The sequence below is a fragment of the Anas platyrhynchos genome, chromosome 1, assembly GCF_047663525.1.
Source record: "Anas platyrhynchos isolate ZD024472 breed Pekin duck chromosome 1, IASCAAS_PekinDuck_T2T, whole genome shotgun sequence".
Taxonomy (NCBI): Eukaryota; Metazoa; Chordata; class Aves; order Anseriformes; family Anatidae; genus Anas; species Anas platyrhynchos.
The window spans coordinates 15922600-15936781 of record NC_092587.1 but is presented as its reverse complement, the minus strand read 5'-3'; the positions used below and the strand labels follow the sequence as shown (position 1 = coordinate 15936781).

Sequence of the window (14182 nt, the reverse complement as noted above, 5' to 3'; positions counted from 1 at the left end):
ACTAGCCACCAATTATACCACATGTGTAACCTGGAAGAAGTTCCCATTATTACTTATTATCAAAACAAATAAAGCAAAAAAAATATATCTAGGAACAAAAGTATAATTATCAGCTGATAACTACTGATATAAACTATTAATTAAATTGGCTCTACAACTCTGCAGGTATCAAGAGAAAATTAATGTCATGACTCAAACTATTTTCAAAGCATGTCTCTCCATATGTTTAGGTATACACAACTGCTAATTATTAAAGAATTTTCAGCATTCCCTGAACTTTGCACAGTGGACTCTTGCTGTATTTCACAATTTCGTTTTGCACTGCTTTTCCTGTGCTTTAGCCAATGACTGTGTTTACAGATGAATCACAGCCATATGCTACTGGTTAATCTCTGCCCCATTCACTTTACACTCAATTTCAAAGCATGGTTTTGCAATCAAAAGCTGTCATTCCAGCACATGAAGAAGGGAATCACCTGGGTAATTCCCATCCTTCAGCACTTGATGTTGAGACACACTGGGGTGAAAAAACGTTTTTAAAACTTTTTTTCTTGCTTCAACAAAACAGACATGGCTTTTGAAGAGATGTACAGAGAAATTAACATGTAAATTATGTCCTGAAATGAGCTATAAATAAGGTAACTAACATCAGAAATGATCAGCTGTATCATACACCTGCCTTTCTGAACCACCAGATGGATTCTCAAGTAGCTATAAAAGTAAGGTTAGAAGCAAACATTGCAGGGTGATTGATATAAACAATACCTGGAAGGAAATAACCTCCCATTATACATGAACTGGGTCAGAACTAGCACAAGAACTCTGCCATATGTAAAAGTTATTTGAAAAAAAACTAACAGTAATATAAAAGGTCCTGGATTGCTTTTACACGTAACAGCATGCCTTCCCCAGGACCAAGGTTTCTCTGCTTGCTGCTAGTAAACTTTGTGGAGACGGGCTGAGCATCAGCACGTTCCTGTCAGCCCAGGGATGCATTTCGTATACCAAATTCAGTCGTGTTACATTTCTCAGGGTCTCTGCCTTCTTTTGCCATGCAGCCTTGACAAAGCACCGAGCCACACTTCATCTGCTAAGGAAGGAGAGGAAGCAGCCTGACAATTTAAGCTTTTTTTTTTCCCCTCACAAGCAGCAGCGTTGGCAGCAGCAACTCTGGGGCAGCTCCAAAAATGGAGTGATGGGCTGCGGGACAAACTTTGCCTCGCCTTGCCTCAGGAACCCACACCGAGACCTCTCCAAAGCCGCTGCTGGACGCTGCCAACTCCGAGCTGCCTCACAGCCTTGCAGCGGGGCTGCGAAACGTGGATGGAAACACACACGTAGAAAATAACTAACTGTAGACTCCGACAGAAAATGCCCTGTTCCCTCCAGCGTTATAGCTGAAATACCGATAAACAAATAAATGCTGAGGAACGGGACCGCACACACCGCGCTCTGTTTCGGGCGTGCATTTTCTTATTTTTAGTTTCTCAGCGGCAGCGCTGGGGTAAAACGCGCCGAGGCAACACTCCCGGTTTCGCAAGACTTTTGCAAGACAGCCTCCAAAAAAAAAATAATAATAAAATAAAAATAGGCGCAGGGATCAGTCCGGATGGGAGTTTTTTTCCTTTCCCCACCCGCGGCACTTGGGACAGCTCCAGAAGTTAAGGAGCCGCTGGAGGAGGCGAGGCGCGGCCCCGCTCCTCGCCTCTGGCCCCGGAGGGACCCGAAAGGGACACGGGAGGGACCCGGAGGCGACCACCGGGGCCAGGGCGGCCGCTTTTCCCCGGGGGGGCCCCGCAGCAGCCCCGCCGAGGGCTCGGTGTCCGTCCCCGTCCCCCCGCCGCTGAGGGGGCACCGTCCCCCGGGCGCCGCCTCACCTGCAGGACACGGAGAGCTCCACCTTGGTGGCCGGGATGCTGGAGCTGAGCGCGTTAAAATCCCCCACGGACGCCATGTTGGGGAACCCCCCGCTCCTGGCCGGCTTCTCCAGCCCGAACATGGATGGGGCAGCGCGGAGAGGGAGAGGATGGAGGAGGGAGAGGGTAGAAAGGGAGGGAAGGAGGTAGGGAGGCGGCGCCAGGCGGCCCTCCCCACAGCGCCACGCCGCCACCGCCAGCGGGAGCCGCCGCCTGAGGGGACGCGGTGCGAGGAGCAACTTCGGGGGCAGCCGCGGCGAGGTTGCAGCCGGGAGCGGAGGGCGGTGGCTCCGCCGTGAGGTGGTGGCTCCGCCGTGAGGCGGCTCCGCTCCGAGGTGGCGGCTCCGCCATCGGGTGGCGGCTCCGTCTCTCCGCCAGGGGGCGCGGGGACAGGGGCGGCTGAGGCGGCCGCTGCCGGCTGCTCGGTGCCCGGTTTGGGGAGAAACCGCTCCGAGTTTCACCGATTTCACCTCAAGTGGTGCCCGGGGAGGGTTAGGTTGGGTACTCGGTGACATTTGTTCACTGAGGGGGTTGCGAGGCATTCCGGAGCTATCCCCGAGCAGGCTGCACAGGGAAGCGCTTAGGGACGTAGTGTAGTGGGTGGCATTGGTAGCAGGGGGATGGTTGGACCAGATGATCTTGGACGTCTTTTCCAACCTTAATGATTCTGCGATTCTGTTCTATGAGTCACCATCCCTGGAAGTCTGCAGAAATAGTGTGGATGTAGGGCTTAGGGACAAGCTTTAGTGGTGGACTTGGCAGTGCCAGGATAGTGGTTGGGCTTGACGATCTTAGAGGTCATCTCCAACCTAAATGGTTCTGTGACTCTATGGTCACATTTCTGTCCAAAACCAATTGCTACAAGATACTAGAGGGAAAAGGTGTGTTTTCTCCTTGGCTGTTCTCTACACTAACATTGCAAACATGAATTTTACCCCCTCGTGTACTTCTGCAGGGTCATGCCTGTCTGTAAAGACCACTCATTCAGCCATGCTGAATCTATACAAAATACTTCACAATTACTGTAAAAGTTACATTATCTTATTTCTCATGTAATTTTATGTTTAATTTCCATCCATTCTCATGGCATCCTAGTAGCTTTAGATATTCATTTCTCATCATAGCACTTGGATGAGATGGAATTGATACCATCCCCATTTCACAGACAGGAAAGTAAGGCAAAAGCAAATTAAACACCTGTGTTATCATTGTCTGTATTTACACAACATAACTACACACATTGTAGTTATACGATACATTGTATTTATAAAACATAACTACAGTGTCTGTAGTTGCACAATATGTAGAGTAGGTCAAGGATCACAGGATATTACCCCAAATCCTGTACAAATGTCTACTCCTCTGGCTGTTTATGGTCCTACAAGTAGAAATAAAGGTGTTTTGTGTGATTATTTGCAAAAGACAAATGTAATTCTGAAGCCACAAACATTGTCAGAATACGTTCATTCTGAATTTCATCTCTGAATTCTTGTCAATGTAATTCAAGTTAAATACATGATCTTGGATAGTACATCAAAAAATGATGATGAGAGAACTTGAATTTAGACACCTGCTTAACTCCTACCCAGCAGATTAAACACTGTGAGTACAGAAAACAGTAACGTGGTCATATTTACAGGACACATACTTCCCATGCATGCATCTGAAACCTTGCAAGAGTTTCAGTGGCAGAAACTCAAGGAAGATAAACACAGATATCTCTGTTCAGAAACTTCCAACTTCACACCCTGCTCAACCTTCTGCCTGTTTGTTTTCAGGTAGGTGTAACCTGAATTTTCTTTCTCTTCCGTCTTGTCTAGTTATTGATCACAAAGTCATTTCTCATAAGGTATAACCAAGTATTTCTTCTAAGATCAGCCTTCTTGAAGTACTCAGTGCAGACAGAAAACCACATGCTTCACAAGTGTTCTGGGTGTGTCTGCAGTCAGCCAAGCCAGCAAGCTGAAAGCTGAAAATCCTAATCAAAGCAAATTTATTTCACCATTATCTTTTTCAGTACAGCAGTGTGAAGGGATGGGTGAGGGATAGTTGATATCTTGAGAAGACTAATGCCAAGTAGGAAAAGGGTGCTAGATGACTAAAAACTAAAGAGCAGTTCTCAAGAAAACTTTAAAAGTCGTTTTCAGCATTATACTACTGTTACTCCCTCTTTTGTAATCTGCTCTAAAAATTGAAACTTAGTGGAGCCCACCGGGAAGGGCATGAATAACTTTAACAGCATGAATATGTATAATAACTATAGCTTGCTGCTATATATAACTACTGTAATAACTATTGGCATGTATAACTTAAAAGGATACATGTGAGTGTAATATGATCTTATATTTTTCCCAACTAAGGCACTTTAGATCACTGCTGAAGACAGGATATGAGGTTAGATGAAAGTTTTGTTCGATGATGTTATACTTTTGTTATCTGATTTAAATCTTTTATTTTGCTTACAAAACAGTCAATTATTTGTGATTCCATAAATGGAGCATCCTATGAAAATGATGGAGGAGCTACCAAAAATAACATCACCAGTATTGCTGGGAACATACCCATGTTCTCTCATTGTGTTTACCAAGGCACAGCTATTTGGTCTTTTAATGTTTCAGCTTAGAGTAAGTACGTAGTTTTCAGGCACTGAGAGTGATACATACATCAGAAATATTGAAACTAAAAAGTAAACAAGAGATGGTTGAAAGATACTCATGACGCAGCTAAATATGCATTATTCTAATTCCAGAGAGGCACCTTGGTGTTGCTCATTCTTAACTGCCAGTATGGTCTGATGACTTGAACAATACCTAAGGATTAGTGCAACATCTGGAATTTGCATACAAAATAGCCATCAGATTACAGTGTAAAAGAGACATCAGGGCTGATTTTTGTATGTACTACATCGACGTTTGAATAAGAGTATTGACTCTAAAAATTTTGTAGTGGAAAGCAGGATATATTTTCCTCACTTTCTTTTGTGATTGTTATTTTATATTGTCATCTGTTGCTAATTATCAGACAGCTACATATCTCATTTCAATAAGTGCAACCCAATTTTAGGAATGAAGGACATACTTGAAGTAATTACAGCATAAACTATGAACAAACTACAGATGCCAAAATAACTGTAATGTATAACACTGAATAATTGCTTTAGAACATCGCTGTTTCCAGGTTTCAGCAGTATAACTGAACCCGAATGCCACAGGATGCAAGCACTGATTACTCCCCTCCACTTCGTCAGCTTTCTGCCTTGTAGATCATTAACTTGACATCTTAAGAAAAACACTTTGTAATTCAATCTTGATACTCCTAAAAACAAACACACAAACAAAGAAACAACACAAACTATTCCATAGGAAGCCAAGGAACTCAGAATGGCTTCTTCTCTTTTGTAGATGTGAAAGAATATGTGGAAGAGTATAGGAGTGAGATTAGAAGTGAGCTTCAGTGTTAATGGAAAAAAACAACTGTGATTCTAAGACAAAACCATTTGTGTAACAAACAAAATAGTAAGTCTGAATTTGTGATGAGCATACATATATTCCCTGCTTCTTCTTCAAGCATTTGTTCAGTAATTCATTGATTAACATCCAATAAACACATTTATTTTTTTTTAATCCTGGCTGCTGTCAAACTGTTTCTTTCAAGAGGTGAAAGAAGGGATTGAATTTAGGCAAAACTAAGTCCTTTCTAATAGCTGAACATAGCACTGAAACAATGCCAGTATGAATTATAGTTTGAAAATCATTACATCTTTCTTTCCTGTCTTTGATTCTTACACTTTCTCTTACTTTGCTGCTGGTGGTTATTTTAATCCAGTGACCAAAGACAAGACATTCAGCATTTGCCGGGGCCAGTGTTATTAGCAGAACGATCAGAAAACACTATGGCTGAAAGTGGACCACAGGCTTTAAAAAACATCTGTGATACAGTGTTTCATCCTTCTTCTAGTATTAATTATCTTCTATAATTCCATGAATTTGTAGCCCACTTTCAAAACACACAAATACCAATGAAGCTCTGGTTTTGTAACAGTAAAGTCTAAAGGAGTTGTCTGACTCAGAGGTTAGACATAAAGAAGAAATCTCCACTCCTTCAAGGTTTTCACTTTAAACACTTTTTTTTTTCAAGGGTTTATATCTGCACTTCACAGGTGTCGAGGAGAATACATTCATTAGTATAAAGTATCTAGGCCTGCGTATCAAAGCCTTTGAAATATATCCTTGATGTCTGCAGGAGAAAAGAGCACCTTGTCACCATGGCGTAAGCATGAGGAAGTTCGTGAGTCATCAGTGCAGAGACAGCAAATGATTTCACCATTTCTCTATGACAGCAGTTAGTACTCCATTTGTTTGTACACCTCGGTACCGATTCCATTATTCTCATTGCACTGTACTATCCTTATCTACACCGGAGCTAGCTATGAAATCCATCACAGCACCTTTAGCACCAGGTAAAGTTTCCTGGATTATTTCAAGCTTGCTTCCAGTTCATTCCAGTCCAGAAGAGACAGGTCATCATCAGCAAAACCATAAAGCTCCTTCCTTCCACATCCTATGGAAAGCATTCTTCCGTAGTCATTCCAGGTTAAGTGGTGGTAGCATCAGTTCCTGTCACAGTTTTGTCTGTTCAATATCTCTTCAAAATAGCAAAAACCTCTGAGGTACTCTCAAAATCATCCAGGAGAAGTCATGTAATCCATTTCACATCTTACACTTGGTACTGTGTAGTCAGGTCTCTCCATCAATAAATAGAGAAATTTTAGATCTAGAAAGCACATTTTCTGGATCTCATCTCATTGTCAAGAACGTACTATGGATCTCAAGTTCTAATCATGTGTCTTGGAGTACTTTCAGTACTGGTTTTCAGCAGCAAATGAAGGCAGATTACAGCTTAGATTTCAGTTTTAGGAATCGTACTTTTTGAATGAAGAAATATTGATACACCTCCAAATGAGCCACGGGCCAGACTGATTTCATTTATGGACAAGTTACCAGAAACATGTAAAGATGTGTTTTAAGCCATTTTTCTAGAAAGACAACTCATCACTAGCTTATGGCAACAGACAATTTCAGGTACTGCTAAAGTGTTTAGGATGGCAACAAGGATGGTGACAAAAAGATTGCATATAACTTATCTTGAGAAGTCTAAATAATAATCAAGGGCTTTCAATGAGTATAAGATCAAACAGCTCCAAAACAAAACCTCAGTATGTTTATCGCAAGATCTGCTGAGCACTTACAGACAGTATCATAGAGTCATAGAATCATTAAAGCTGGAAAAGACCTCTAAGAATCCAGTCCAGTTGTCCCCCTACCACCAATATTGCCCACTAAACCATGTCCCTAAATACCACATCTACCCTTTCCTTCAACACCTCCAGGGACCGTGACTCCACCACTTGCCTTGGCAGCTTTCTCCAATGCCTAAGCACTCCTTCTGAGAATAAATTTTTCCTAAAATCCAACCTGAATATCTTAGATACAGATATCTTAACTTCAGAAGAGGAAATCTACTTCTTCCTCTTCCATCATTTCCTGTGTTCTTGGACTACACTTAAAAGATTGGCATTCTCTTTTTTTCCACCCTTCCTGCCATGCCCACTCACCTCTAGGCCTTTCATATTTCAAAGAAATATCAGTTGGGTTTGCATAAAATATGAGAGTATTACTAATCTTTTAGTAATAATATACTCAACAATTTCTTTCTCAGACTAATCTCTGCCCACATTTTTTCCCTCAGCTTGCTTCCAGGGTGTTCATAAAATCACTGCTACCATTAGGAAACACAACTTTGAAGGTGAAGTCTTCGTATATAAAACTTGCTTTGAGAATTAGCTAATTCAGAAGTTAACACACTCAGCCTCTGCAGGTAATTAGTATGTTCTCCACTGTATTTTCTTCACTGGAACTAAAGACAAATGCAGTTCTTTCAGAAATGAAATATAAAATCATAGTAATTCTAAACCAAGGAGCAGCAATACTCAAACTGCTACATTAGAACATCAGTCAGGTTGTACCTTTCATTAATTATGCAAATGACTTCTTCACATATTTCCTAAATACCATTGATGAGACTTCAGCTCGCACTGTTTAGGGCATGGAAGAAAACACTATCTCTGCCAAAATCAGCACAAACTGAATCTTTGAGTATAGACTGCACCATAGATTCCATCAGGGAGCACTGACTGCTGATATGTTACCTACTCACAAATATTCAGACAAATGTGTGCACGATGAGAGTGATAACCTTGTCTAATCTGGGTAAGTGTTGTATCCACTGCCTATCAATTTTCACACACAAATACATAATCTGGATGATATAGCAAGGTCACATATCATTTCTACTTGTGACAGGGGTCCCAGTCAGGGTAACACTGTATGTTCTAAATAGCCAGCAAGAAGCAAAACTAAACTTTTATGTCAATTGCTTTTTAGCAGTTTCTTTCATGAATTTGTCTGTGTAAGCCAACAGAATAGAATCTTAAAAAAAAAAAAAAAAAAAAAAAAAAAAAAAAAGCCATTATATATGCCCCTGTAGAGTTTATTGCTTCATTTTGGGAAAAAAAAAATAGCAATTTCTTGTTTTTATTCTTTCCAAGATAAATGAAATTTAAGCGTGTTGCTAAGTCCCTCCATGTCCTATTTTTTCAGGTAGTTAGGCTTACAATGAAGTTCTGTCCCAAATTCATCTTGAAAGCTGTACTGGATTTTTACGTCTATTACTTCATTCACTTCTCGGTTCTTTTCTTCACAAGATTACACTATTTTTTTGTGTGTGTGGAAGAAACCAACATATGCACTTTTTGCATAAATAGAACATGACCTACTACTTTCATAGAGGAAAAAACTTCACAGCTCCTTAAGGCTCTTTGTCATATTTGGTAGCCCACTGTTAGATGTGTAACCAGAAAGCTCGCACATCTCCCACACTACGGGATGCTGTCGTCTGGAGCCTGGGAAGGAATTGTGTCAGGAAAGTTTTGTGAAGTTGTGAGAGGTTATTAAACCTCCTCTATTTTCCAGCTGAAAGATTTTCTGAGAGGATAACAGTCTATCAGTACTATTGATAATATCAATTTGGTTTATGCTATCAATTTTAAGTGTCAACCTGCGAGGACTCAAGCAACAGTAAGAAAAATACAGGAATACTGTTGAAACTCCCACTCTTATAATTACCAATTGTTATTCCTTGATAGGATCTTTAAGGTTGGGTACTCAGTCTGGCAAAGCAGGGGTTGGTGTCTGTTATCTATTGAAACACATTGGCTTTCACGTACAGAATAGGCCTCCAGCAGTAAGATCTTTACGTTCAGATACTCCAAGAAAGTTTATTATTTTAGAGTAAATGCAATTTTCTGAGATACTCCAGAGATCTTGAAGAATTACAGTTACCTTATGGCAAAGTCTTCTTTTTCTGCCTGTTTACCAGAAGCAAGCTTCAAAGTGTATACACTAATAGTTTGAGAAACTGGTTTTAATCACTCCAGAACTATAGCACCCAACCACCAAGTGATAAATGAGGGGAAACGGCCTCAAGTTGCACCAAGAGAATTTAATATTAGGAGATACACATTTGTCTGAATATTTACGAGTAGGTAACATATCAGCAGTTTAATATTAGGTTGAATATTAGGAGAAATTTCTTTACTGAAAGGGTTGTGCGGCATTGGAACAGGCTGCCCAGGGAAGTGGTTGAGTCACTGTCCCAGGAGGTCTTCAAGAAACATGTAGATTTAGAATTTAGTAGCATGGTTTAGTCAGTGGACTTGTCAGTACTAGCTTAAAGGTTGGACTAGATTATTTCAGAGGTCTTTTCCAACTGAATGATTTTATACTCATGAACTAAATTTTCTTACTTTATAGCATTTATTTTGACTGCATTTCAAAAAGATGGTTTTAGTCCCAGTTACCAAACATTAATTTATAGCATGGGTTGATTTTGCATTATTAATGAACAATCAAAAAGATATCGTGACTTCTAGTAATTACATTTAGCAACTCACTGAAATATCTGGAGAGGAAGTAAATGAAAACTTCAAAGACTTGTTTCTCTTTCTTCCATGGAAGTAGAAAAGGACCTAGGATGATCTCACATGATTTCACTAAAGTGAAAATTTGAAAAATATTCCTTATTTTTCATAGACATTTATTCCGTCTTCCATGAATTTTAATTTTATATTATTTTCCGTTACATTAAAATTTCTAAACCAGTTGACAGCATGTGAACTGTCTTTTGTGAGCACTGTCCATCAGAGTTTCCTCATTTCATGGCAACATTCAAGCAATTAGGGTTTTAATGAGGCAGAAAATCTGTAACTCAAATAATGTAATGAGTTTGACTACCTTCCAGAACAACTATGGCACTAATGCAGGAATGCATTTAACCATATGCTTAAACTCATGACTGTGTTGTTGGACAGCAGCAGTCTTCCTGAGTAAAGTGAGGTGTAAGACCACACTTAAAATTTTCTGAATTTGGGTGATTTCTTTTACTATTTCCACAATTGTGTGAAAAGTACTAATATGATGTTTCTGATTTTTTCACATTGCTTTCTGTTGTCTCAAAATACTTATTCATATTCACAAATTATTCAAATGAGCCCTGATCCATTACTCATTTTCAATTTTAAAATATCACTTAAAGTTGCACAATATTTTTGAGATGGAAGGCAAATTGGATTCTGTTACTTAATAGAATATGGAAGATTAAACTACATCTGTACCATGGTGGCTGTCAGGGCTTCTAATTCCATATCTATCTGCAATAAATTAGAACCTTTTGTTTCTCTTCCTTTCAAAAAGGACTTGCCTTCTGGTAAAACTACGTTCTTCCTGAAGTGATATCATGCACATTATTTATCCAACTGTGGAATAAACATTCAGCTTCATAAATAAAGAACTAATTAGTTTGGGGCAATTGCCAGATACCAGCAGCATACATTCCAGAGCCACAGTAGCAAGGATGCCATGAACATTTTTATACTATTTAGGTAACCATAGTACAGTTGTGTTAAAGTTATTCTGCAAAAATATACTGGCTAACTGCCAGGACAACCAGCATTTGTCAAATCTGAGACAGTAACATCACGAATGCTTCGCTTTGTGAAAAAAATGTTCACGTAAATGCAGAGAAAAAGTAAATGGCCAATTTTAAATCATTCACATGGATTAAATTTCCTCAGAGCTAGACTCAAAACTCCGTAAGATAAATAAATAAAAAATAAATAAGTAAATATTATTTATTTGGATAGTGGTTCTTCATTTCATGTTAATGCATTAGATATAGAAGTTAACTATAAACAATGAAAAATTAAGTTTGTGAATTCTGAAGCTCTGAAAATGTAAATGAATGTTATTTTGTGTGACTAAGAGAGAAAAAATCAGGAAAAAAAAAAAAAAGAGTGATTCTTAAATGTATTGGATGTCTAAATCATTGCAGAAAATTAAACATCCTAAGCCAAATTCATCCTTATAAGAACTCAACAGAACAGAAAGGAACAATGAACTAATTAACCCTCTTGAGTTTAACTGATGTTTCAGTACAAATTAATATTTTACTTTGAATATTAACTTCAGGTGCTTAGTCATTTACATTGTTCACGTATCTTTTCATTGTGATATAGTTAGCACGGCTATATACAGTTATATCGTACATTTAGAAGAAGGCTGATTACAAAATAAACTTTTAGTCCAGTTTGTGTGTTTCCTAAGAAACATAACTCTTCAAAAGGTCAAGCCATTTTAAAAGTTTGTACTTCTAAAAAGTTGTTTTTCTAAGTCTTTTTGAAGAACATTATACATGCTTCTGTATTAATCTTTATAAAGAACAAGCTTGAGCTCCTAACACAAGACTCAATACTTTACACATAATTTCTGAAGATGCACTAATCCTATTACCTAGTCCAGTTTTAGCCTTGCAACATACCTTGTTCCAAGAACCAGACCCTGAATTCAATACCTTATTAAGTTCCTCTATTACCCAACATCTTGTTGAAAGATGCCTAACACAGACCTTATCCTCAGTGCCACCTAGATCCCAAGAACTGGGCCATGAACCGTGCATCTGTATCTGTGCATCAGAAAGGGTCACGTTCAGTTATTGTTGAAATGCAACCCAGCACTCCTTTCTTAAGTCTTAGCTCTGCCAGTAATCCTAAATTTAATTTCTACAATCCTAATCCTTGCCTCAGTTTAGCATTGGCTGAGAAGGCACTCTCACCACAGAAACTCGGTATGGCAAGGAAATTTTTGGAGTCATGCTTCAAAACTTACTTTATCAACCCCTTTCAAATCAAAACCATATTTTACCTAACTGTTCTATCATTTTGATATGTAGCTGTGCTGACCCTAATCTATGTTTAGCCTTGAATTAATAGTCCTTCCTCGTAGAGAATCTACATGAAGCAAGTTAGGTATTCTTTATTCTTATCTAAAGCTTAATCTGACCTTTTACACTCAGTAACTTTCATTTTACTTACTGCAGTAGCTGTCTGCCCAACTTTAAATCTAACAGAAACCTGAAATACGGCTTTACATCGTGAGGCCATCTCAGCATGATAGCTAACTTAGCAGGAAAATCACCATTTCACATTGTCCAAAAAGTGGCAACGTGCTGTTTTGATCACAGAATCATACGATCATTTAGGTTGGACGTGACCTCTGCGTTTCATCTAGTCCAACCTCCTGCTCTCAGCATGCAGCCACTGCCTCTTTCAAAACAGCTTGATGTCTCAACACAGCCCTGTGACACGAGATGTGGATTTGAGCTTCCAGGCTCAGGAAGATAATGGATATGTTTCGGTTTCAAATCACTGCACTTGTACGCAGAAGACAGGACAGAAAGATGCTTTTCATGGTTTACAGGAAATGTGAACCTTATTCTGTCGTTGAGATAGCAAATATTCCAGGGTAGTGCAACATGCAACAAAATTATTCTGTCATGGAGAGTGGTAGCATCTCAAACACAGCTTTGTTTTCAGTATTTCTTATAAGCTAATTCTAAATAGCTGTCTTTTCCAGGTGTCTATATGCTCCATTTAAGAAGTCTGGACTTCTAACAGAGGCTTCAAAATTCTTTTCAGGGGCAGATTCCTATGATATAGATGCTTCAAGAAGTAAATTTTAGGTACCAAAGTCTTCTCTGGACTTGGTTCTTAAAATTCTTTCCTGTCTAAAGTAATGCAATAAGTATGAAACAACTAGATCACAGCAGAGTGCTGAAGAATAATCAGCATACAGTTATTATTAGTAGTTCTCTGAATTCCCTTTGTGCTTTGCACTGTCTTAGCCCTGGAATTGTTCCTGCCTCAAAGAGATTAAATTAGGCTAAGGTTCAACATGTGAATTTTAAAGATAACTGCAGAGGGTGGGCAACAAAGATCACACAGAAAACAAATAATGCCAGATAATTACCTCTATTGATAAAATCAGTGAATGGGGACAATGTAATGTAATATATCTAGATTTCACTAAAAGATTTGATATAATTTCTCACCAAATGATGTGTTGATTAAAAATTAGCACTATACAAAATGAATGCAGCACATGCAAAAAAGATTATGACTCAGAAAATAATTCCAAAGAGCATTTATAATGGCATGTTTGGGGATCAGTGCTGTTCAATGCATTTATCATTTACTAGGAAGCTTCACAGATAAAACATAATGGAGACCATTAATAAGGAAAAACAGAGTAGTCCTATCAAGTGATTGGGATTTTATGGTAAATCCGATTCCCTGGAACAGTGGTAAAATGCTACTAAATTCAAACACTCCTCTAACAAGCAAAGGTACAGATCATGCACGCAATATGCAGAACTCTGTTTTAGAGAGCAGAATTTCAGGTGTGGACCTGGAGACAGGACGGATGGCAGCTGTAAAGAATTTGTAGTGTGGTACAACAGGAGACAGCGCCTACTGCCTTCTCCAGACACTTAAGACAAGATTTTTTTTCCCCTTGACAAACAATATTTAAACATGAGTTTAAATAATAGAAAGTTTTAAAGGATTGGTGAGAAATAATTAGCAGCAAATAAAACACTGGCTTCACTCCAGGCCACCAGCTGCAGCCCTCCTCCTTCAGCCATGCCCCACGTTTCACCATTTAATCCACCCGATTATGGGCTGTCGAGCTGGTTTCCCAAAAGACAGAGCGTGGCTGGTGCTGCATCAGCTCCAAGGGTCACCACTCTGCTTCGGGAGGAGCCAGAAAGGATTTCTGTCCCCCAAGACCTCGCAGCAGCAGGTGAGTGCTCATCCC

At 39.4% G+C, this 14182-nt stretch overlaps 1 protein-coding gene across 3 annotated transcripts in view; it reads right to left on the bottom strand.

Moving 5' to 3' along the window:
• CPNE8 (copine 8) overlaps positions 1-2473 on the bottom strand; it is a 102581-nt gene extending 100108 nt beyond the window's left edge. Inside the window, exon 1 of one of the 3 annotated variants that reach the window (XR_011806549.1) lies at positions 1878-2276. Coding sequence is in view for 2 of the 3 variants with exons in the window: in XM_038167416.2 (XP_038023344.2) it covers positions 1878-2458 (581 nt within the window). In the remaining variant the exon portion in view is untranslated. Of the gene's footprint in view, positions 1-1877 lie in introns of all 3 variants that reach the window. The other 2 variants (XM_038167416.2, XM_027458878.3) reach the window with 2 other exon arrangements.
• Positions 2474-14182: the final 11709 nt, after the last annotated feature.